Genomic DNA, 24,341 nt, shown 5'->3' with positions numbered 1-24,341 from the left:
CACACACATACACACACACACTCACACTCACTCTCTCTCACACACTCACACTCACACTCACGCTCACACTCACGCTCACGCTCACACTCACACACACACACGCTCTCTCACTCACACACTCTCTCTCTTTCTCACACACACACACGCTCTCTCACTCACACACTCTCTCTCTTTCTCACACACACACACGCTCTCTCACTCACACACTCTCTCTCTTTCTCACACACACACACGCTCTCTCACTCACACACTCTCTCTCTTTCTCACACACACACACGCTCTCTCACTCACACACTCTCTCTCTTTCTCACACACACACACGCTCTCTCACTCACACACTCTCTCTCTTTCTCACACACACACACGCTCTCTCACTCACACACTCTCTCTCTTTCTCACACACACACACGCTCTCTCACTCACACACTCTCTCTCTTTCTCACACACACACACGCTCTCTCACTCACACACTCTCTCTCTTTCTCACACACACACACGCTCTCTCACTCACACACTCTCTCTCTTTCTCACACACACACACGCTCTCTCACTCACACACTCTCTCTCTTTCTCACACACACACACGCTCTCTCACTCACACACTCTCTCTCTTTCTCACACACACACACGCTCTCTCACTCACACACTCTCTCTCTTTCTCACACACACACACGCTCTCTCACTCACACACTCTCTCTCTTTCTCACACACACACACGCTCTCTCACTCACACACTCTCTCTCTTTCTCACACACACACACGCTCTCTCACTCACACACTCTCTCTCTTTCTCACACACACACACGCTCTCTCACTCACACACTCTCTCTCTTTCTCACACACACACACGCTCTCTCACTCACACACTCTCTCTCTTTCTCACACACACACACGCTCTCTCACTCACACACTCTCTCTCTTTCTCACACACACACACGCTCTCTCACTCACACACTCTCTCTCTTTCTCACACACACACACGCTCTCTCACTCACACACTCTCTCTCTTTCTCACACACACACACGCTCTCTCACTCACACACTCTCTCTCTTTCTCACACACACACACGCTCTCTCACTCACACACTCTCTCTCTTTCTCACACACACACACGCTCTCTCACTCACACACTCTCTCTCTTTCTCACACACACACACGCTCTCTCACTCACACACTCTCTCTCTTTCTCACACACACACACGCTCTCTCACTCACACACTCTCTCTCTTTCTCACACACACACACGCTCTCTCACTCACACACTCTCTCTCTTTCTCACACACACACACGCTCTCTCACTCACACACTCTCTCTCTTTCTCACACACACACACGCTCTCTCACTCACACACTCTCTCTCTTTCTCACACACACACACGCTCTCTCACTCACACACTCTCTCTCTTTCTCACACACACACACGCTCTCTCACTCACACACTCTCTCTCTTTCTCACACACACACACGCTCTCTCACTCACACACTCTCTCTCTTTCTCACACACACACACGCTCTCTCACTCACACACTCTCTCTCTTTCTCACACACACACACGCTCTCTCACTCACACACTCTCTCTCTTTCTCACACACACACACGCTCTCTCACTCACACACTCTCTCTCTTTCTCACACACACACACGCTCTCTCACTCACACACTCTCTCTCTTTCTCACACACACACACGCTCTCTCACTCACACACTCTCTCTCTTTCTCACACACACACACGCTCTCTCACTCACACACTCTCTCTCTTTCTCACACACACACACGCTCTCTCACTCACACACTCTCTCTCTTTCTCACACACACACACGCTCTCTCACTCACACACTCTCTCTCTTTCTCACACACACACACGCTCTCTCACTCACACACTCTCTCTCTTTCTCACACACACACACGCTCTCTCACTCACACACTCTCTCTCTTTCTCACACACACACACGCTCTCTCACTCACACACTCTCTCTCTTTCTCACACACACACACGCTCTCTCACTCACACACTCTCTCTCTTTCTCACACACACACACGCTCTCTCACTCACACACTCTCTCTCTTTCTCACACACACACACGCTCTCTCACTCACACACTCTCTCTCTTTCTCACACACACACACGCTCTCTCACTCACACACTCTCTCTCTTTCTCACACACACACACGCTCTCTCACTCACACACTCTCTCTCTTTCTCACACACACACACGCTCTCTCACTCACACACTCTCTCTCTTTCTCACACACACACACGCTCTCTCACTCACACACTCTCTCTCTTTCTCACACACACACACGCTCTCTCACTCACACACTCTCTCTCTTTCTCACACACACACACGCTCTCTCACTCACACACTCTCTCTCTTTCTCACACACACACACGCTCTCTCACTCACACACTCTCTCTCTTTCTCACACACACACACGCTCTCTCACTCACACACTCTCTCTCTTTCTCACACACACACACGCTCTCTCACTCACACACTCTCTCTCTTTCTCACACACACACACGCTCTCTCACTCACACACTCTCTCTCTTTCTCACACACACACACGCTCTCTCACTCACACACTCTCTCTCTTTCTCACACACACACACGCTCTCTCACTCACACACTCTCTCTCTTTCTCACACACACACACGCTCTCTCACTCACACACTCTCTCTCTTTCTCACACACACACACGCTCTCTCACTCACACACTCTCTCTCTTTCTCACACACACACACGCTCTCTCACTCACACACTCTCTCTCTTTCTCACACACACACACGCTCTCTCACTCACACACTCTCTCTCTTTCTCACACACACACACGCTCTCTCACTCACACACTCTCTCTCTTTCTCACACACACACACGCTCTCTCACTCACACACTCTCTCTCTTTCTCACACACACACACGCTCTCTCACTCACACACTCTCTCTCTTTCTCACACACACACACGCTCTCTCACTCACACACTCTCTCTCTTTCTCACACACACACACGCTCTCTCACTCACACACTCTCTCTCTTTCTCACACACACACACGCTCTCTCACTCACACACTCTCTCTCTTTCTCACACACACACACGCTCTCTCACTCACACACTCTCTCTCTTTCTCACACACACACACGCTCTCTCACTCACACACTCTCTCTCTTTCTCACACACACACACGCTCTCTCACTCACACACTCTCTCTCTTTCTCACACACACACACGCTCTCTCACTCACACACTCTCTCTCTTTCTCACACACACACACGCTCTCTCACTCACACACTCTCTCTCTTTCTCACACACACACACGCTCTCTCACTCACACACTCTCTCTCTTTCTCACACACACACACGCTCTCTCACTCACACACTCTCTCTCTTTCTCACACACACACACGCTCTCTCACTCACACACTCTCTCTCTTTCTCACACACACACACGCTGTGAGCGGATGAGGCGGAACGCAGCACATTACAGCTGCAGAAGCGCTCTCTCTCTCGTCCCGTCAGGCGGTGTGTGTCGACGGCCTGCAGTATTGCTGCTGCTGTCATTACAGAGCCCAGCTAAACACACTGAGCGCTCTGCAGGACTCCAGCAGCCTTTCTGAGCCCAGACTCTGCAGCACGACACCAGCGTGACGAAGCATCACACCACAGGGCCAAAGAGACAAAGAATCAGCTTCGAAAAAGCACTATGTAAAAAAATTAACAAACATTTATCATTATTGCTATATCATTTTTAATACATTTATTTACATTTAGTCATTAAGCAGATGCTTTTATCCAAAGCCACTTACAAATGAGGACAACAGAAGCAAATCAAAATCAGCAAAAGAGCAATAATGTGTAAAACAGCATGAGCACAGTATTGCTATTAATTTAAATTATACATTTATCCTAATAAATAAATGTATTACAAGAGGAGGGACCCATTAGGATTGCTTTTTATCGAAATTTAGTGTCATCAATAAATGATCTCTAACGGTCTGAAGGATAAACCCCATATAAACAATAAAAACAGCATGCAAACAGCAGAAAAATAAATAAATAAGTGTCAGATGCACACAGCATGAGGCGACGCGGTGACGTCACGACGCACGCTTGATTGACAGCAAGAATCAAAGGAGGAGTGTGCGCATGCGCAGTGCGCAGCATCTCCCGGAATAAACACCCGTTCACTCACACTGACCGCTCTCGCAAGGCTAACAAGTGCTCTGATGTTTTCATATATAATTAATTAATAAGGATTAAACGATGCAGGAGTGAATAAAGGCGTCTGCGAGAGATATATGAAGGGATTCCCTCACCGAACAATCGCATCTGCGTGCAAATATATGATGACGTTTTCATAATTATCCCTCATTACCACACAGCATCTCTAAATACCCACACATCAAAAACCGCAGGAGAAAAGCACGATATTCGGGGTATTCGTCAGATTTTCCCTTTAGCGTATTAGTAATGACAAATTCAAAAAGGCCATACATAAATAAAATACGATACAGAAATAAAATCAGATTTGTTATTTACCTCTGTAACGTCCACGCTCGTGCCGCACCGACTCCAGCAGCAGCGCTCGCGCTCACGGTGCGTGACCGGAACGTGCGGGAGCCGCCGCATTAACTCACTCGCATCCGATTGGACGAGCGCTCTCTCCTCATGAATATTTAATGAGCGGCACTTAGACGCGCAAGCGCAGAGCTGCGATGGATGCGCCGCTCGAGAGATGCGAGGCTTTATGGATGAGATTAAAGAAATGCGGTTGATAAGTAAGACGAGACCCGTCTGTAGCTTCATTGCAATACCACATCTTCTTCCTTGTTCTGTTTTCTTGTTGTATTTTAGTGTGTACAGCCAGAAACTGATTCTGTGCCAGACGCGACACATAACATATGAAGCATTAAAAAAAAAAAAAACAGCTCTTTTGGACTCAAGAAGCACATGAACAATCAAAAGGCAGTAAATAAGAAATCATGCACTCAAAACAGAACCAGTTTAATCCCACATTTTTCCCAGACATGTGTTTTTTTTTTTAAGTGTGTGAAAAATTTTGTTTTATGGTCGGTCACGATTAATGTGCATACTGAATTTATCTATACAGACTGATGCAAAGTGCATACATTTAATATATAGTGTTTATATATCTCAGCCCAGCTATTTTAAATCACATTCTAGGCTTATTATTATTGTTATGCATAACAACACTGATAGGAACACAGACAAAAAAACTCTTTTTGTGAACAAATTGTTACTTTATTGTAACATTTATCATAAAATTGTTATATTAGTGCTACCAGTATTCTAACATCAGTATTGTAACGTTGGAACTTTTGAGTTCAATGCAATATTTCCTTCACTAACAACTGCAACTGGGTTTATATGTAAGCCTAAATGCACTATTGTGACCTTCAACATGTTTGCTCGCTCTGTGACCACACTCAGAGTCATTTTTAGAGCTTAATAAATGAAAACCTTCTTCTTAAAAAAATTAACAAACATTTATCATTATTGCTATATCATTTTTAATACATTTATTTACATTTAGTCATTAAGCAGATGCTTTTATCCAAAGCCACTTACAAATGAGGACAACAGAAGCAAATCAAAATCAGCAAAAGAGCAATAATGTGTAAAACAGCATGAGCACAGTATTGCTATTAATTTAAATTATACATTTATCCTAATAAATAAATGTATTACAAGAGGAGGGACCCATTAGGATTGCTTTTTATCGAAATTTAGTGTCATCAATAAATGATCTCTAACGGTCTGAAGGATAAACCCCATATAAACAATAAAAACAGCATGCAAACAGCAGAAAAATAAATAAATAAGTGTCAGATGCACACAGCATGAGGCGACGCGGTGACGTCACGACGCACGCTTGATTGACAGCAAGAATCAAAGGAGGAGTGTGCGCATGCGCAGTGCGCAGCATCTCCCGGAATAAACACCCGTTCACTCACACTGACCGCTCTCGCAAGGCTAACAAGTGCTCTGATGTTTTCATATATAATTAATTAATAAGGATTAAACGATGCAGGAGTGAATAAAGGCGTCTGCGAGAGATATATGAAGGGATTCCCTCACCGAACAATCGCATCTGCGTGCAAATATATGATGACGTTTTCATAATTATCCCTCATTACCACACAGCATCTCTAAATACCCACACATCAAAAACCGCAGGAGAAAAGCACGATATTCGGGGTATTCGTCAGATTTTCCCTTTAGCGTATTAGTAATGACAAATTCAAAAAGGCCATACATAAATAAAATACGATACAGAAATAAAATCAGATTTGTTATTTACCTCTGTAACGTCCACGCTCGTGCCGCACCGACTCCAGCAGCAGCGCTCGCGCTCACGGTGCGTGACCGGAACGTGCGGGAGCCGCCGCATTAACTCACTCGCATCCGATTGGACGAGCGCTCTCTCCTCATGAATATTTAATGAGCGGCACTTAGACGCGCAAGCGCAGAGCTGCGATGGATGCGCCGCTCGAGAGATGCGAGGCTTTATGGATGAGATTAAAGAAATGCGGTTGATAAGTAAGACGAGACCCGTCTGTAGCTTCATTGCAATACCACATCTTCTTCCTTGTTCTGTTTTCTTGTTGTATTTTAGTGTGTACAGCCAGAAACTGATTCTGTGCCAGACGCGACACATAACATATGAAGCATTAAAAAAAAAAAAAAACAGCTCTTTTGGACTCAAGAAGCACATGAACAATCAAAAGGCAGTAAATAAGAAATCATGCACTCAAAACAGAACCAGTTTAATCCCACATTTTTCCCAGACATGTGTTTTTTTTTTTAAGTGTGTGAAAAATTTTGTTTTATGGTCGGTCACGATTAATGTGCATACTGAATTTATCTATACAGACTGATGCAAAGTGCATACATTTAATATATAGTGTTTATATATCTCAGCCCAGCTATTTTAAATCACATTCTAGGCTTATTATTATTGTTATGCATAACAACACTGAGAGGAACACAGACAAAAAAACTCTTTTTGTGAACATAGTGTTTATATATCTCAGCCCAGCTATTTTAAATCACATTCTAGGCTTATTATTATTGTTATGCATAACAACACTGATAGGAACACAGACAAAAAAACTCTTTTTGTGAACAAATTGTTACTTTATTGTAACATTTATCATAAAATTGTTATATTAGTGCTACCAGTATTCTAACATCAGTATTGTAACGTTGGAACTTTTGAGTTCAATGCAATATTTCCTTCACTAACAACTGCAACTGGGTTTATATGTAAGCCTAAATGCACTATTGTGACCTTCAACATGTTTGCTCGCTCTGTGACCACACTCATTGTAACATATATCATAAAATTGTTATATTAGTGCTACCAGTATTCTAACATCAGTATTGTAACGTTGGAACTTTTGAGTTCAATGCAATATTTCCTTCACTAACAACTGCAACTGGGTTTATATGTAAGCCTAAATGCACTATTGTGACCTTCAACATGTTTGCTCGCTCTGTGACCACACTCGGAGTCATTTTTAGAGCTTAATAAATGAAAACCTTCTTCTTTATAGTGACCGGTGGGATCTAAGGGGTTAATGGCAACTATGAATTATTAGGATGCAAATTAGAAGTGATAAATGCAATGCAAGTGGCTTTGGATTAAAGCATCTAACAAATGCATACATGTGAAGACCAAAGACACGAAACCACCTCTGACCCGGACAGAACTAAACGTCAGGAGTTTACAATAAAAGTGTTTTTAGTACAATTAAACTGCACATTTATAAGTGCTGTGGCTGTCGGGTGATCATGCCGTTATATGACTAGATTATACGATAGAAAGCTTTTCAGCATCAGTGTGGACATGGAGACAGGAAGTGCAGCAGAGACACCTTTAGCTGAGACAGGAAGTGCAGTGGAAATGTCCTCAGCTGAGACAGGAAGTGCAGCAGAGACACTTTTAGCTGAGACAGGAAGTGCAGTGGAAATGTCCTCAGCTGAGACAGGAAGTGCAGCAGAGACACTTTTAGTTGAGAGCAGTGAGAAGTGTCTCAGGAAGTTTAACATGATTTTTATATCGCTGAGGGACGCTGGTATTGAATGGTTTGGGAAACAAAATCAACAGTGAGATTTCAGTCAGTCATTCACATCTATTTGAGGACTATGAGGAAAAAGGTCAATAAATGAATTCCCTTAAAGTTGTGTATTGGAAAGCTTTATTGTGACAAGTATCTCAAATATTGAGATTATTCCAAAGATTACACTGCCATTAAAGTATTAATTAATAGTATAAAAATGCCGTTAATTATTCTGATTGACATTGAAAGCTGGCATGAAATAAAAATTCACCGTCTGTTTTCCAAATGCATGTTACAGATCTAACAATTCATCCATGTATGTTTCTTTTTTTAATTATGATTATGTAGGTCTTCTTCTTCGCCAGTTGCCCGCTTAAGCTCCGCCCCTGCAAGCTCACGCTCATCTGCATACACCTTTGAGAGCCCCGCCCACATCTCGACAAAGAACCCCGCCCCACATTTTTTTCCTTTTACTGATAATCTGTCACATTTGGATGTATGTCAGAATAAAGAAGAAAGGATCTGTCGCCACTCGCCCATTTTTCTATTATTGTGTAATCACAGTATTGTATTATCACTCAGTATGAACTTTTTACTGGCTTCCACTAAAGCAATGACGTTCAGGAAATAATGCACTCTGACTTTGAAGACTTCGGAGGAGTTGAGGCATGTGAGGAAAAAGATTGTGAGGCAGAAGCACGCGAGGAGGAGGAGGAGGAGGCGCTTGAGGATGAAATGTACGAGGCTGTATATGAAGATGATGCCGCCGAGGAGGGTTTATAGAAGGGGTTGTTTGAGGAGGAGGAGTATGAAGAAGATGCATTTGTGGAGGGAATATGGCGAGTGACTACAGGAACAGCTACACGGCTCCTCACTGCCACTGCTGGATTTGCCACCGCAGGACGGCTCGGTGAATCAAAGCCACCGACGTCTCTGTACTCGATGAGATACTCGGGGTAGATCTGGTGCTTTTCAAACACCACAAATATGGACGGATCGAAGACGTCATTCACACAGCTGTCGTAGAAGACGGTGTCTCCTCCGTCTTTGGACGGAGGCCGGAGGTAGCTGGATTCACCTTTGGTGTAGCTGCCAACCAGAATGCGGCACACGAACATGGAACGAGTGCCTGAGTCTTTGGTGTAGCCGTGCGAGTATTTGGCATCCCTGGCAAAGTAACTACCTGCAAAAGAGACGCATTTCAGGCTCTTTTAGAAGGGGAAAGATGTTGCATGCATTTAAGAGACTAGTTAAACCAAAAAATTTACTCTTTCTCAGGCCACCCGAGATCATCAGGTTTGGAGAAATGCAGCATTGCATCAGTGTCTCACTGCAAGTGAATGGGTGCCGTCAGAACGAGAGCTGATAAAAGCATCACAATAATCCACAGCACTCAGTGAACATCTGGAGAAGACGAAAGCTGAAACAAATCCAGCATCAAGATGCTTTTAACTAAAATACACAGAGTCCATAATCCATAATAACGCTTCCTCCAGTGAAAAAGGTGCATCTGTTGTCTCTCACATGTGTGTTTAGAGCTGTTTAAACGCTGCTTGATCTGTGCAGATTTCTCTCCTGATTCACACAAAAACACTTTTTCACCGGAGGAAGAGTTATTATGGATTGAAGTGCAGTGGAAATGTCCTCAGCTGAGACAGGAAGTGCAGCAGAGACACTTTTAGTTGAGAGCAGTGAGAAGTGTCTCAGGAAGTTTAACATGATTTTTATATCGCTGAGGGACGCTGGTATTGAATGGTTTGGGAAACAAAATCAACAGTGAGATTTCAGTCAGTCATTCACATCTATTTGAGGACTATGAGGAAAAAGGTCAATAAATGAATTCCCTTAAAGTTGTGTATTGGAAAGCTTTATTGTGACAAGTATCTCAAATATTGAGATTATTCCAAAGATTACACTGCCATTAAAGTATTAATTAATAGTATAAAAATGCCGTTAATTATTCTGATTGACATTGAAAGCTGGCATGAAATAAAAATTCACCGTCTGTTTTCCAAATGCATGTTACAGATCTAACAATTCATCCATGTATGTTTCTTTTTTTAATTATGATTATGTAGGTCTTCTTCTTCGCCAGTTGCCCGCTTAAGCTCCGCCCCTGCAAGCTCACGCTCATCTGCATACACCTTTGAGAGCCCCGCCCACATCTCGACAAAGAACCCCGCCCCACATTTTTTTCCTTTTACTGATAATCTGTCACATTTGGATGTATGTCAGAATAAAGAAGAAAGGATCTGTCGCCACTCGCCCATTTTTCTATTATTGTGTAATCACAGTATTGTATTATCACTCAGTATGAACTTTTTACTGGCTTCCACTAAAGCAATGACGTTCAGGAAATAATGCACTCTGACTTTGAAGACTTCGGAGGAGTTGAGGCATGTAGATTGTGAGATTGTGAGGCAGAAGCACGCGAGGAGGAGGAGGAGGAGGCGCTTGAGGATGAAATGTACGAGGCTGTATAATGCCGCCGAGCCGCCGAGGAGGGTTTATAGAAGGGGTTGTTTGAGGAGGAGGAGTATGAAGAAGATGCATTTGTGGAGGGAATATGGCGAGTGACTACAGGAACAGCTACACGGCTCCTCACTGCCACTGCTGGATTTGCCACCGCAGGACGGCTCGGTGAATCAAAGCCACCGACGTCTCTGTACTCGATGAGATACTCGGGGTAGATCTGGTGCTTTTCAAACACCACAAATATGGACGGATCGAAGACGTCATTCACACAGCTGTCGTAGAAGACGGTGTCTCCTCCGTCTTTGGACGGAGGCCGGAGGTAGCTGGATTCACCTTTGGTGTAGCTGCCAACCAGAATGCGGCACACGAACATGGAACGAGTGCCTGAGTCTTTGGTGTAGCCGTGCGAGTATTTGGCATCCCTGGCAAAGTAACTACCTGCAAAAGAGACGCATTTCAGGCTCTTTTAGAAGGGGAAAGATGTTGCATGCATTTAAGAGACTAGTTAAACCAAAAAATTTACTCTTTCTCAGGCCACCCGAGATCATCAGGTTTGGAGAAATGCAGCATTGCATCAGTGTCTCACTGCAAGTGAATGGGTGCCGTCAGAACGAGAGCTGATAAAAGCATCACAATAATCCACAGCACTCAGTGAACATCTGGAGAAGACGAAAGCTGAAACAAATCCAGCATCAAGACGCTTTTAACTAAAATACACAGAGTCCATAATCCATAATAACGCTTCCTCCAGTGAAAAGGTGCATCTGTTGTCTCTCACATGTGTGTTTAGAGCTGTTTAAACGCTGCTTGATCTGTGCAGATTTCTCTCCTGATTCACACAAAAACACTTTTTCACCGGAGGAAGAGTTATTATGGATTATGGACTCTATGTATTTGAGTTAAAAGCGTCTTGATGCTGGATTTGTTTCAGCTTTCGTCTTCTCCAGATGTTCACTGAGTGCTGGGGATTATTGTGATGCTTTTATCAGCTCTCGTTCTGACGGCACCCATTCACTGCAGAGCATCCATTGCGGAGACATTTCTCCAAACCTGATGAAGGAACAAACTCGGATGGCTTCGGAGGTTGAGCACATTTCCAGCAAATTCTCATTTCTGGTTGAACTATTTCTTCAATACTGTTTCTTTAACCGAACGCCACCTTTTCCGTAGGCCGTGCCGTGAGTCCCACAGATCCTCCAGTCGAAGTTGTTGTGGCAGATGGCATCTAAATGCGTGCTGTCGGTGCCGTGGAAGAGCTGCTTCTCGGTCACGTCTCTGCCTCCGTTGTTCTTTTTCATGAAGTCCTTCTGCCTAGAAGTGGCGCAACCGTCAGACGTGCTGCAATCGATCTGGACGCTCCGGTGAGTGCATGTCTTGTGGACTTACCACTGATAAACTTCCCATAATGCTTTGTTCTGGATCCTCTGGATCTTCAGGATTCGGAAGCCGAACATGGTGCGACTGAACAGTTCTTTGATTTTGATGTGTTCGGCTGACGTGCTCTGCAGCGACACACTCTGTGTAAAACAGCACAGAACGATATAAACAGAGATCCACGTAAAAGTCACCACCGATAAATGATTCCACTCACCTTGTATCCGGTCTCAGGAGTCAGGGCTTTATCCCAGTGCTCCGGCAGAGCCTTGAAATTGTTGGGCGTCCTTTTACTGAGAACAGAGATTAAGAGTTTTTTCATCATACAGGTTTCGGAGAGTCTGAGAGAGAATGAGGAGTGTTTACTTACGTTGTCTTGATTGTTCGAACATCAGCCGCTGACACAAATTTGGGACGACGTCTGATGATTTTTTTGGTTGTGTAGCGTTTGTTTGTCTGGATCATATCTGTAGAGCAAGATTAGTTCAGACGGCATCAAGAGAGCTGCATGAAGCTGCTTCAAGACTATTATAAGTATAATGTATATTGATATAGACAATATTTAAACAATATTCTGCGCTGGTATAGTTTGTGCAATTACATTTATTTAAATCGAACGTTAAAAGTTAATATATTGATCATGTTCTATTCTGTAATGTTAATATAAATCATAGCTGTCAGAATAAAAAGGTTGCATTTTATGCATTTTATCCCTGATGAAAATGAACTATGGTTTTACTAAAGTGACCGTAGTTCAACTTTAGTATTTGTAGATTTCCATGGTTACCACTACAGTAAACATATCTGAACCATGTGTAAACAAAAATATAATCTAGTAAATTGCAATTAAAGCATGCTGAATGTTAGAATGCGTTTAAAATATAACGTTAAGTGGGTATCATTACCCATTTTACTCTTAGTAATTTAATACATTTCTTAATTTAAAAGTTCAGTTTAGAAGTATCGGTATCTGTACCGACGATACTGGCGTTTAAAAGTATCGGTATCGTATCGAAAACAAAATAAGTGGTATCGCCCATCCCTACTGAATCATTCATTTAAATGATTTGTTCAAAACGGCTGATTCATTCAGAAACGAAGCAAGTGATTTATTATGAATGGATCATTGAATCATTGACTCAAATGATTCATTCTAAAACAGATACATTCAGGAACGAATCACTGCAGTGTTGCTCTGTTCCTCTCCGGCTTTGTTTGAAACAGAAAAAACATAAAAAATATTGTGTCTAAAATGTAACTCACTCGATATCAGCTTCTTGTTTGTTAAATTGTTGTATAAAATCAATATCACATTCACGATTGCGCTCACGTGCTGATATTTAGGAAAACAGCACTTGTGTGATATTACTTAACTATATCATATCTTATAAATACACAAAAACAAAAACCTACAGCGATATTTTTTTCTTTCATAACTTGAATTATATGCTCATTCTAACTGCATTCTAATAGGCTTCGTCGTGTAGTGAATGCTTTCGGGTTCTCAAGACCCAAACTATGTTTTTTGTTAATTATGCGACATACTCGATAATGTCAGTTCGCACATCGTTAAAACAGCGATTAATATATGTGACCCTGGAGCACATACCAGTCATAAGGGTAAATTTTTCGAAATTGAGATTTATACATCATCTGAAAGCTGAATAAATAGCTTTCCATTGATGTATGGTTTGTTAGGATAGGACAATATTTGGCTAAAAATCTGGAATCTGAAAGTGTATAAAAATCTAAATAATGAGAAAATCATCTTTAAAGTTGTCCAAATTAAGTTCTTAGCAATGCATATTACTAATCAAAAATTACGTTTCAATATATTTACGGTAGGAGATTACAAAATATCTTCATGGAACATGATCTTTACTTAATATCCTAATGATTTTTAGCATAAAAGAAAAATCGATCATTTTGACCCATGCAATGTATTGTTGGCTATTGCTACAAATATCCCCCAGCGACTTAACACTGCTTTTGTGCTGCAGGGTCACATATGATCATAGACATATATATATATATATCGCACACCCCTAAATGTACAGTAAGATGATTTTGAGGTTACCTGTGAAGCTGAGCTCGTACGTCTGCGATCCGGCGGTGAACTCCACCACGGCGTTGCTATCGGCCTGGAACTTCTGCTCGAGTTCAGCACTGGAGATGGAGGACAATCCATGACCCCCGTCCTGATCAATAAAGAGAAAAAAAAAGAACATCAAAAGAGCTCAAGATGTTGAAAAGCATAGTTAGGATACTCAAAAAAGCCACTTGCCGCTGTGGCATACTGGATCCAGTTTCCGTACTCGTCCTCCCAGTACCAGATCCACTCGGTGGTCAGGATGAAGGTGGGCTGGAGCACCGACGGTACCGTCGACAGACGCCGCACGCTGTAACAGCCTTGGGTCATCGTATCGAAATAAACCGGGTTCATTCCAGAGCTTTGATAGACAGAGAACCCGTCAGAACACTCAATAAACCACTGATTATTCATGCACTGCCTACTAACTGCCAGTGTTGGGGAAAGTTACTTTTAATTGTGTTACTCCACAAAAAAGTAACTAATTGCGTTACTTAGTTACTTCTTATAGAAAGTAATGCAATACAGAGTTCTGGCATGAAACTCTAGATGGCGCAGTCTGATAGGTCTAACTCAATCTGACTTAATGACATCATATTAAATGGCAGCTGATTGGTTCTCTCCTGTATCAGCAGCCAATGAGCTCGCTGCTCAACATTCAAATATTTGGCTAGTGCTTGTGGTAGCAGTTGCAGCGCACTTTAGAAACCCTCCACCTTCCCCAGCTCCACCTGTATAGATCTGCTACGGGGTGATTCATGTATGCTATGGGGTTACTTCATACATGTTATATGTGCAGCAGCAGTATTTCTTACATGCTCACAGCAGCATGTTGTGGATGTATTGGCAGCAGCAGCAGCAGCAGCGTAGCAGATCTATTCCGCCAAGACCAAATACATTAACATTGTCATGTGCATTACCATGCCAATCCCTCCGAGAGTTGTCAGTTGACAGAATTACAGTTCTTTTGCGTTACTTTTTGTCACCTGGGCTGGGCTTGTTTATTTGTTTTTTTAATAAAATGCATAGTTCATTGAAAAAGTAATCTGATTACTTGATTTTGACCCATGCAATGTATTGTTGGCTATTGCTACAAATATCCCCCAGCGACTTAACACTGCTTTTGTGCTGCAGGGTCACATATGATCATAGACATATATATATATATATCGCACACCCCTAAATGTACAGTAAGATGATTTTGAGGTTACCTGTGAAGCTGAGCTCGTACGTCTGCGATCCGGCGGTGAACTCCACCACGGCGTTGCTATCGGCCTGGAACTTCTGCTCGAGTTCAGCACTGGAGATGGAGGACAATCCATGACCCCCGTCCTGATCAATAAAGAGAAAAAAAAAGAACATCAAAAGAGCTCAAGATGTTGAAAAGCATAGTTAGGATACTCAAAAAAGCCACTTGCCGCTGTGGCATACTGGATCCAGTTTCCGTACTCGTCCTCCCAGTACCAGATCCACTCGGTGGTCAGGATGAAGGTGGGCTGGAGCACCGACGGTACCGTCGACAGACGCCGCACGCTGTAACAGCCTTGGGTCATCGTATCGAAATAAACCGGGTTCATTCCAGAGCTTTGATAGACAGAGAACCCGTCAGAACACTCAATAAACCACTGATTATTCATGCACTGCCTACTAACTGCCAGTGTTGGGGAAAGTTACTTTTAATTGTGTTACTCCACAAAAAAGTAACTAATTGCGTTACTTAGTTACTTCTTATAGAAAGTAATGCAATACAGAGTTCTGGCATGAAACTCTAGATGGCGCAGTCTGATAGGTCTAACTCAATCTGACTTAATGACATCATATTAAATGGCAGCTGATTGGTTCTCTCCTGTATCAGCAGCCAATGAGCTCGCTGCTCAACATTCAAATATTTGGCTAGTGCTTGTGGTAGCAGTTGCAGCGCACTTTAGAAACCCTCCACCTTCCCCAGCTCCACCTGTATAGATCTGCTACGGGGTGATTCATGTATGCTATGGGGTTACTTCATACATGTTATATGTGCAGCAGCAGTATTTCTTACATGCTCACAGCAGCATGTTGTGGATGTATTGGCAGCAGCAGCAGCAGCAGCGTAGCAGATCTATTCCGCCAAGACCAAATACATTAACATTGTCATGTGCATTACCATGCCAATCCCTCCGAGAGTTGTCAGTTGACAGAATTACAGTTCTTTTGCGTTACTTTTTGTCACCTGGGCTGGGCTTGTTTATTTGTTTTTTTAATAAAATGCATAGTTCATTGAAAAAGTAATCTGATTACTTGCGTTACTTGTAATGCATTATCCTCAACACTGCTAACCTGTATGTTCTTGCAGCATCGCAGTAATCTTTCTCGATGGCTTCGTTGTCAGGAAGAGCCTTCCATTCGGATCCTTCCTTAACTTCCCATTTATAGGGCAGAGTGGAATGCTCCTTCCAACACGAGCCTGGAAACACAAGCGTTCAGCTGCGTTCACGGTGAACATCGCTCTATGAATCACACAAGCGCAGCAGAACGCCGCTCTTACCACCGTGCTTGCAGTGTCCTTTGACGAAATACATGCAGATCTCCGTTTTCTCTGAGAGAAGAGACACACACACACACACACACACGTCTGTAAGTGACTTTCAGGCTGAATTTGTCCTAATATTGCATTCTTGCTTTTACAACATATGGAAGCCCGTTTCCGCCCGTGAATAAAAAATGTAAAAGGTAATTGCGACTTTTTATCTCACAATTTTCTGACGTTTTTCTCAGAATTGCAAGATATAAACTGACTTTTTTCAAGTTTAAAAAAAGTTTATATCGTATAATTTTGACTTTCTTCTCACAATTGCGAGTTTATATATCACAATTCTGACTTTATAACTCACAAATGCAAATTTATATCTCACAATTCTGAGAAAAGAAGTCAGCATTGGGAGAGAAAAGTCAAAATTGCGATATATAAACTTGCATTCGTGAGTTGCAATTCTGACTTTTTTCTTGCAAAAGCAAGATTATATCTTGCAATTTTGACTTCTCACAATTGCAAGTTTATACCTCATAATTCTTAAAAAATGTAAACTCGCAATTGCAAGAAAAAAGTCAAAACTGCGATATATAAATTTGCATTTGCAAGAAAAAAGTTTGTCGCAATTCGCAAAATGTCGCAAAAAAGTCAGAATTGCGACAAACTTTCTCGCGAATGTGATGTAAACTCGCAATTGCAGGAAAAAAGTCAGAATCGCGAGTTTATTTCTCACAATCCTGACTTTATAACTCGCAAATGCAAATTTATATCGAGTTTATATCAAGCAATTCTGAGAAAATGCAATTCTGACTTTCTTCTCGCAACTCTTAAAAAATGTAAACTCGCAATTGCAAGAAAAAAGTCAAAATTGCGATATATAAACTTCGTGAGTATTCGTGAGAAAAAAGTTTATATGTCGCAATTTCGACTTTTTTCTTGCAATTTCGAGTTTATCTCACAATTCTGAGAAAAGAGGTCTGCATTGTGAGAAAAAAGTCAGAATTGCGAGTTTATGTGATTTTTCTTGCAATAGCAAGTTTATTTCTCGCAATTTTGACTTTCTTCTCACAATTGCGAGTTTATATCTCACAATTCGTAAAAAATTTAAACTTACAATTGCAAGAAAAAGAGTTTTTCTCACAATTTTTTTTCTCAGAATTGTGAGATAAAATGTCACAATTACTTTTTTTTTAATCGTTATTTTATTCAGTGGTGGAAACGGCTCCCATAAAAGCATGCATGTGTTACCTGTGTTGTTTTGTGGAGGCCTCTGAGCCCCCTGTCCTCTGCCTGCGTTAAAACCGCTCGACGGTCTCCGGTTCTGTGCATTCGGGCCTCTTCTGGGGTTCGGTCCCGCAGCGTTTGGGCGCAGCAGAACGCCGCTCTTACCACCGTGCTTGCAGTGTCCTTTGACGAAATACATGCAGATCTCCGTTTTCTCTGAGAGAAGAGACACACACACACACACACACACGTCTGTAAGTGACTTTCAGGCTGAATTTGTCCTAATATTGCATTCTTGCTTTTACAACATATGGAAGCCCGTTTCCGCCCGTGAATAAAAAATGTAAAAGGTAATTGCGACTTTTTATCTCACAATTTTCTGACGTTTTTCTCAGAATTGCAAGATATAAACTGACTTTTTTCAAGTTTAAAAAAAGTTTATATCGTATAATTTTGACTTTCTTCTCACAATTGCGAGTTTATATATCACAATTCTGACTTTATAACTCACAAATGCAAATTTATATCTCACAATTCTGAGAAAAGAAGTCAGCATTGGGAGAGAAAAGTCAAAATTGCGATATATAAACTTGCATTCGTGAGTTGCAATTCTGACTTTTTTCTTGCAAAAGCAAGATTATATCTTGCAATTTTGACTTCTCACAATTGCAAGTTTATACCTCATAATTCTTAAAAAATGTAAACTCGCAATTGCAAGAAAAAAGTCAAAACTGCGATATATAAATTTGCATTTGCAAGAAAAAAGTTTGTCGCAATTCGCAAAATGTCGCAAAAAAGTCAGAATTGCGACAAACTTTCTCGCGAATGTGATGTAAACTCGCAATTGCAGGAAAAAAGTCAGAATCGCGAGTTTATTTCTCACAATCCTGACTTTCGATGTCAAACAGACGTTTAGAAGATATCTTTAAGATTTAGAATGCATGTGAAACTGACCTCTTAAATACCGTTTGTACACAGCAGATGCTTTCCAGACATCTTGCAGACGTACGTGTGCTATATAATAACCCATATAGCACCGCCCTGTTGAAAAAAAACAGCATATGCTGGTTAGGTATGTTTTGATGCTGGGATGGTGGTTTATGCTGGTCCTTTGCTGGTTTAAGCTGGTCCTTTGCCGGTTTAAGCTGGTCCTTTGCCGGTTTAAGCTGGTCCTTTGCCGGTTTAAGCTGGTCCTTTGCCGGTTTAAGCTGGTCCTTTGCCGGTTTAAGCTGGTCCTTTGCCGGTTTAAGCTGGTCCTTTGCCGGTTTAAGCTGGTCCTTTGCCGGTTTAAGCTGGTCCTTTGCCGGTTTAAGCTGGTCCTTTGCCGGTTTAAGCTGGTCCTTTGCCGGTTTAAGCTGGTCCTTTGCCGGTTTAAGCTGGTCCTTTGCCGGTTTAAGCTGGTCCTTTGCCGGTTTAAGCTGGTCCTTTGCCGGTTTAAGCTGGTCCTTTGCCGGTTTAAGCTGGTCCTTTGCCGGTTTAAGCTGGTCCTTTGCCGGTTTAAGCTGGTCCTTTGCCGGTTTAAGCTGGTCCTTTGCCGGTTTAAGCTGGTCCTTTGCCGGTTTAAGCTGGTCCTTTGCCGGTTTAAGCTGGTCCTTTGCCGGTTTAAGCTGGTCCTTTGCCGGTTTAAGCTGGTCCTTTGCCGGTTTAAGCTGGTCCTTTGCCGGTTTAAGCTGGTCCTTTGCCGGTTTAAGCTGGTCCTTTGCCGGTTTAAGCTGGTCCTTTGCCGGTTTAAGCTGGTCCTTTGCCGGTTTAAGCTGGTCCTTTGCCGGTTTAAGCTGGTCCTTTGCCGGTTTAAGCTGGTCCTTTGCCGGTTTAAGCTGGTCCTTTGCCGGTTTAAGCTGGTCCTTTGCCGGTTTAAGCTGGTCCTTTGCCGGTTTAAGCTGGTCCTTTGCCGGTTTAAGCTGGTCCTTTGCCGGTTTAAGCTGGTCCTTTGCCGGTTTAAGCTGGTCCTTTGCCGGTTTAAGCTGGTCCTTTGCCGGTTTAAGCTGGTCCTTTGCCGGTTTAAGCTGGTCCTTTGCCGGTTTAAGCTGGTCCTTTGCCGGTTTAAGCTGGTCCTTTGCCGGTTTAAGCTGGTCCTTTGCCGGTTTAAGCTGGTCCTTTGCCGGTTTAAGCTGGTCCTTTGCCGGTTTAAGCTGGTCCTTTGCCGGTTTAAGCTGGTCCTTTGCCGGTTTAAGCTGGTCCTTTGCCGGTTTAAGCTGGTCCTTTGCCGGTTTAAGCTGGTCCTTTGCCGGTTTAAGCTGGTCCTTTGCCGGTTTAAGCTGGTCCTTTGCCGGTTTAAGCTGGTCCTTTGCCGGTTTAAGCTGGTCCTTTGCCGGTTTAAGCTGGTCCTTTGCCGGTTTAAGCTGGTCCTTTGCCGGTTTAAGCTGGTCCTTTGCCGGTTTAAGCTGGTCCTTTGCCGGTTTAAGCTGGTCCTTTGCCGGTTTAAGCTGGTCCTTTGCCGGTTTAAGCTGGTCCTTTGCCGGTTTAAGCTGGTCCTTTGCCGGTTTAAGCTGGTCCTTTGCCGGTTTAAGCTGGTCCTTTGCCGGTTTAAGCTGGTCCTTTGCCGGTTTAAGCTGGTCCTTTGCCGGTTTAAGCTGGTCCTTTGCCGGTTTAAGCTGGTCCTTTGCCGGTTTAAGCTGGTCCTTTGCCGGTTTAAGCTGGTCCTTTGCCGGTTTAAGCTGGTCCTTTGCCGGTTTAAGCTGGTCCTTTGCCGGTTTAAGCTGGTCCTTTGCCGGTTTAAGCTGGTCCTTTGCCGGTTTAAGCTGGTCCTTTGCCGGTTTAAGCTGGTCCTTTGCCGGTTTAAGCTGGTCCTTTGCCGGTTTAAGCTGGTCCTTTGCTGGTTTAAGCTGGTCCTTTGCTGGTCCTTTTGCTGGTTTATGCTGGTCATGTGCTGGCAAAGAACCAGCATAAACCAGCATCAAAACATACCTAACCAGCATATGCCGTTTTTTTCAACAGGGCGGTACATCTGCAAGAGGTCTGTTAAAGATCTGGAAAGCATCTGCTGTGTACAAACGGTCTTTAAGAGGTCAGTTTCACATGCATTCTAATTCTTAAAGATATCTTCTAAACGTCTGTTTGACATCGAATAGCAAACGTCCTATAGATGTATTGCAGATGTAATGCAGACGTCAGATAGACGTGATGTACGTGCGCTATCAGGGTAGTTAAACAGTATCAGCAAATATGAATCATCTGATTGATCATCTGTTGCTTATGTAGGCATAAGTTTGGGCTGGAAACGCGCTTCGACGGTAAACACACTCACCTTCCTCTGTCGAAGCGGCAGGAACCGAACAGAAACCACTTGCACAGATGCAGATTCGCGCAGCCCGGACAGCTCTGGACTCGACACAGACGGACTTTGGTTCTGGCGATCACTTTCTTCTGTCCGTTCACGAACGCCACCGCGAACGACTCACTGCGGCCGACGAGCGAGTCCACGGCTTCGTGATCGAACAGACCGAGCATCGATATTAACGCATCGAAACTGATCGATCCGTTCTGAGCGCACAGCTTCTTAACGATCGCCGCCTCCGTCATGTTGCAGTGAATCGGTCCTGAGTCGAGTTTAGGGACTGGCAGGGAGAGAAAAGTCAATCCAGAGGAAAGGAAAACGAAACTTAAACATCAAGGAGGAGCTTACATCGTTATCAGTCATGTGAAAGGTCGTTAACAGAACAATAAAAACGACTGAAAACTATCTTAAAGCCAAATCTTCCGCTTTTGTGCATTAGGAAATGAACGCTGTGTTTGCAACCATGTGCAAATCATACCGGTGATCTATTCAAACTAAGCTGTTTAATGCATGAAAGCCATCATGTTGAGATCACGTGACTCTTTTTAAAAAAAAACTCTCGTGTTATTGTTCACTCTCATGTGACCTTCAAAACCAGTCATACGGGTCCATTTAAAAAAATGAGACTGATAAGCTTTCCATTGATGTATGGTTTGTTAGGATCGGACAATATTAGAAAATCTGGAATCTGAGGGTGCAAAAAAATCTAAATATTGAGAAAATCATCTTTAAAGTTGTCCAAATGAAGTTCTTAGCAATGCATATTACTAATCAAACATTAAGTTTTGATATATTTACAGTAGGAAGTTTACTAAATATCTTCATGGAACATGATCTTTACTGAATATCCTAATGATTTTTGGCATAAAAGAGAAATGTATAATTGTGACCCATACAATGTATTGTTGGTTATTGCTACAAATATCCCCCAGCGACTCACATCCGGGGAACACCTGAAATGTATCTTTTTTATTTTCAGTTAAATGTTTTTGTTCAATAATATTTTTTATTTTTTTGTGTTGTACTTTCAGAGAATTTCATGATGCTGATTAATATTTATGCAATAGTTATGATCAAGTGTGTGTGTGTGAGTGTGTGTGTGTGTGTGTGTGTGTGTGTGTGTGTGTGTGTGTGTGTAATAATACACGTATTTCTCATTCATTTCCAATGGTGAACAACACAAGTGTGACTATTTTTTACGACCATTTAGCTTTTTCGAATCAAGTTTTGTGGTCACACAGTCATCGAGTTTCGTATCTTTCAAAACATTATCCAGGATTTATCAAGTGACACATGTTTTGGAAAGATTCAAACCGGTTTATTTCATCAATATCGCAATTGCTTTTTCACTGTATCTACTCAAGGTTATTTTGGAAAGATTTAGAAATCTAAAAATAATCGAAAACTGAGATCTACGATAGAGATTTGTGTATTTGACGTGCTTTTTTATTTTCAGAATGATGTTTTGAAAAGTAAAGCACACTATTTCATTTAATTATGTATTCAAGTAGGTAAATACCATGTGCATAGAAAGAAGTGGGTTAGTTTCATTTTATCAGTGACTTAGTGAAAAAAAACACTACTTTATTGCAACTTTGTGAGATTGAATTGAATTGATGAGAACTGAATATAGTCTAAAATGTAAGCTACGCGTTAAAACTGAAAAAAAGAAAGCGTTTGTGACAACTAGCCCCGGTCTGATCTGCAATAGTAATGCGTGCAACACCAGTGTTGTCCAGCAGGTGTCGCGCGTCTGTCCAAATAACAGGCGTTTATAGTAAAAATAATCGAAAACTGAGATCTACGATAGAGATTTGTGTATTTGACGTGCTTTTTTATTTTCAGAATGATGTTTTGAAAAGTAAAGCACACTATTTCATTTAATTATGTATTCAAGTAGGTAAATACCATGTGCATAGAAAGAAGTGGGTTAGTTTCATTTTATCAGTGACTTAGTGAAAAAAAACACTACTTTATTGCAACTTTGTTGCATTGAATATAAAAGACCTATACTGGACTTACTGTGGGCAACAACAGTGGGAATATAGCTTTCTGGTAGTCTAAAATGTAAGCTACGCGTTAAAACTGAAAAAAAGAAAGCGTTTGTGACAACTAGCCCCGGTCTGATCTGCAATAGTAATGCGTGCAACACCAGTGTTGTCCAGCAGGTGTCGCGCGTCTAAGCCCCGCCCCGCGGTTTTTCTTTGTTGATAATTCGTTACTCTTGGATGTACGGTGTTATTATTTTTTCCAATTATGTTTTAATAGCGAGATGTTATGTCATTTTAAACAATATGCTTTCTCGTAATAATGATATGTCGTTAAAATGCTATTTTTTGTAATGGCGAGATAATGTGTAATTTAAATGCTATATTTTCTCGTAATAACGAGATTGTATGTATTTGAAAACAAGATACCTCACTATTATAAAAAAATTGAATGTGTCGTTAAAATGATATATTTTCTCGTTAAAACGGCATTTTCTCGCAATAACAAAAAGCTATGTTGTTAATGATGTTTTGTTCGCAATAACGAGATAAACTATTGTTAAAATGGCATTTTCTCGTAATGACGAGACGTTATGTTGTTAAAAATAGTTTTTTCGTAATAGCAAGATCTATTGTTAAACAATAACAATGTCATTTAAAATGATATATTTTCTCATAATAACGAGATTGTGTTGTTAAAACAATGAATTTGTTTCGTCTCGTTAACGCAACATTTATTTGTAAAAAAAGAGATGAGAGCGTCAGTGAGCAGCTTCACGTGGCTCTCTGTGTTTGTTCTGAGCAAAACGACTCTGAAGGAAGTTCAGGACTTTATGACTGTTTGCTTGTGCTTGTTGATGTGTGTGTGTGTGTGTGTGTGTGTGTGTGTGTGAGATCAGCAGCACAAACACACAGTGACGGATATCTAACGCTCTGTTGGTGTGTCTGTAGTAACCCGTGTGTGTGTGTGTGTGTGTGTGTTCAGCAGGAGAGGAGTGCTTTCAGTCCGTCCGCGAGCCCGTTGCCAAATTCCACTTCCTCTCCCGGCCATGTCCCGCGCTCTTCAGCTAATGCCAGGATAGAAGAGGAACCAACCAGACTGCCTGCACACCTGCGTGAGTGACACACACTCACTCACTCACACACTCACACACTCACTCACTCTCGCACACTCACACACTCACTCACACACTCACTCACACACTCACTCTCGCACACTCACTCACACACTCACTCACACACTCACTCACACACTCACTCAATCACACTCACTCACTCACACACTCACTCACACACTCACTCAATCACACTCACTCACTCACTCTC

At 42.2% G+C, this 24,341-nt stretch overlaps 1 protein-coding gene across 1 annotated transcript; it reads right to left on the bottom strand.

Moving 5' to 3' along the window:
- Positions 1 to 7,854: 7,854 nt before the first annotated feature.
- On the bottom strand, positions 7,855 to 17,949 carry LOC107575455 (poly [ADP-ribose] polymerase 12-like). Its single transcript, XM_016261831.1, has 12 exons — positions 17,775 to 17,949; positions 16,542 to 16,592; positions 16,334 to 16,460; positions 15,436 to 15,601; positions 15,229 to 15,349; positions 12,299 to 12,395; positions 12,146 to 12,221; positions 11,941 to 12,071; positions 11,714 to 11,865; positions 10,510 to 10,992; positions 8,780 to 9,262; positions 7,855 to 8,024 (listed from the first exon to the last, which is right to left on the bottom strand). Exons 1-12 carry the CDS (start codon positions 17,947 to 17,949, stop codon positions 7,855 to 7,857), a joined length of 2,232 nt encoding a protein of 743 aa, XP_016117317.1.
- Between the last annotated feature and the right edge of the window lie 6,392 nt (positions 17,950 to 24,341).

This window comes from Sinocyclocheilus grahami, unplaced genomic scaffold, assembly GCF_001515645.1.
Source record: "Sinocyclocheilus grahami isolate Dianchi unplaced genomic scaffold, SAMN03320097.WGS_v1.1 scaffold2653.1, whole genome shotgun sequence".
NCBI classification, from domain to species: Eukaryota; Metazoa; Chordata; class Actinopteri; order Cypriniformes; family Cyprinidae; genus Sinocyclocheilus; species Sinocyclocheilus grahami.
The sequence above is the reverse complement of the archived record's forward strand: the minus strand, read 5'-3'. Positions and strand labels throughout refer to the sequence as shown.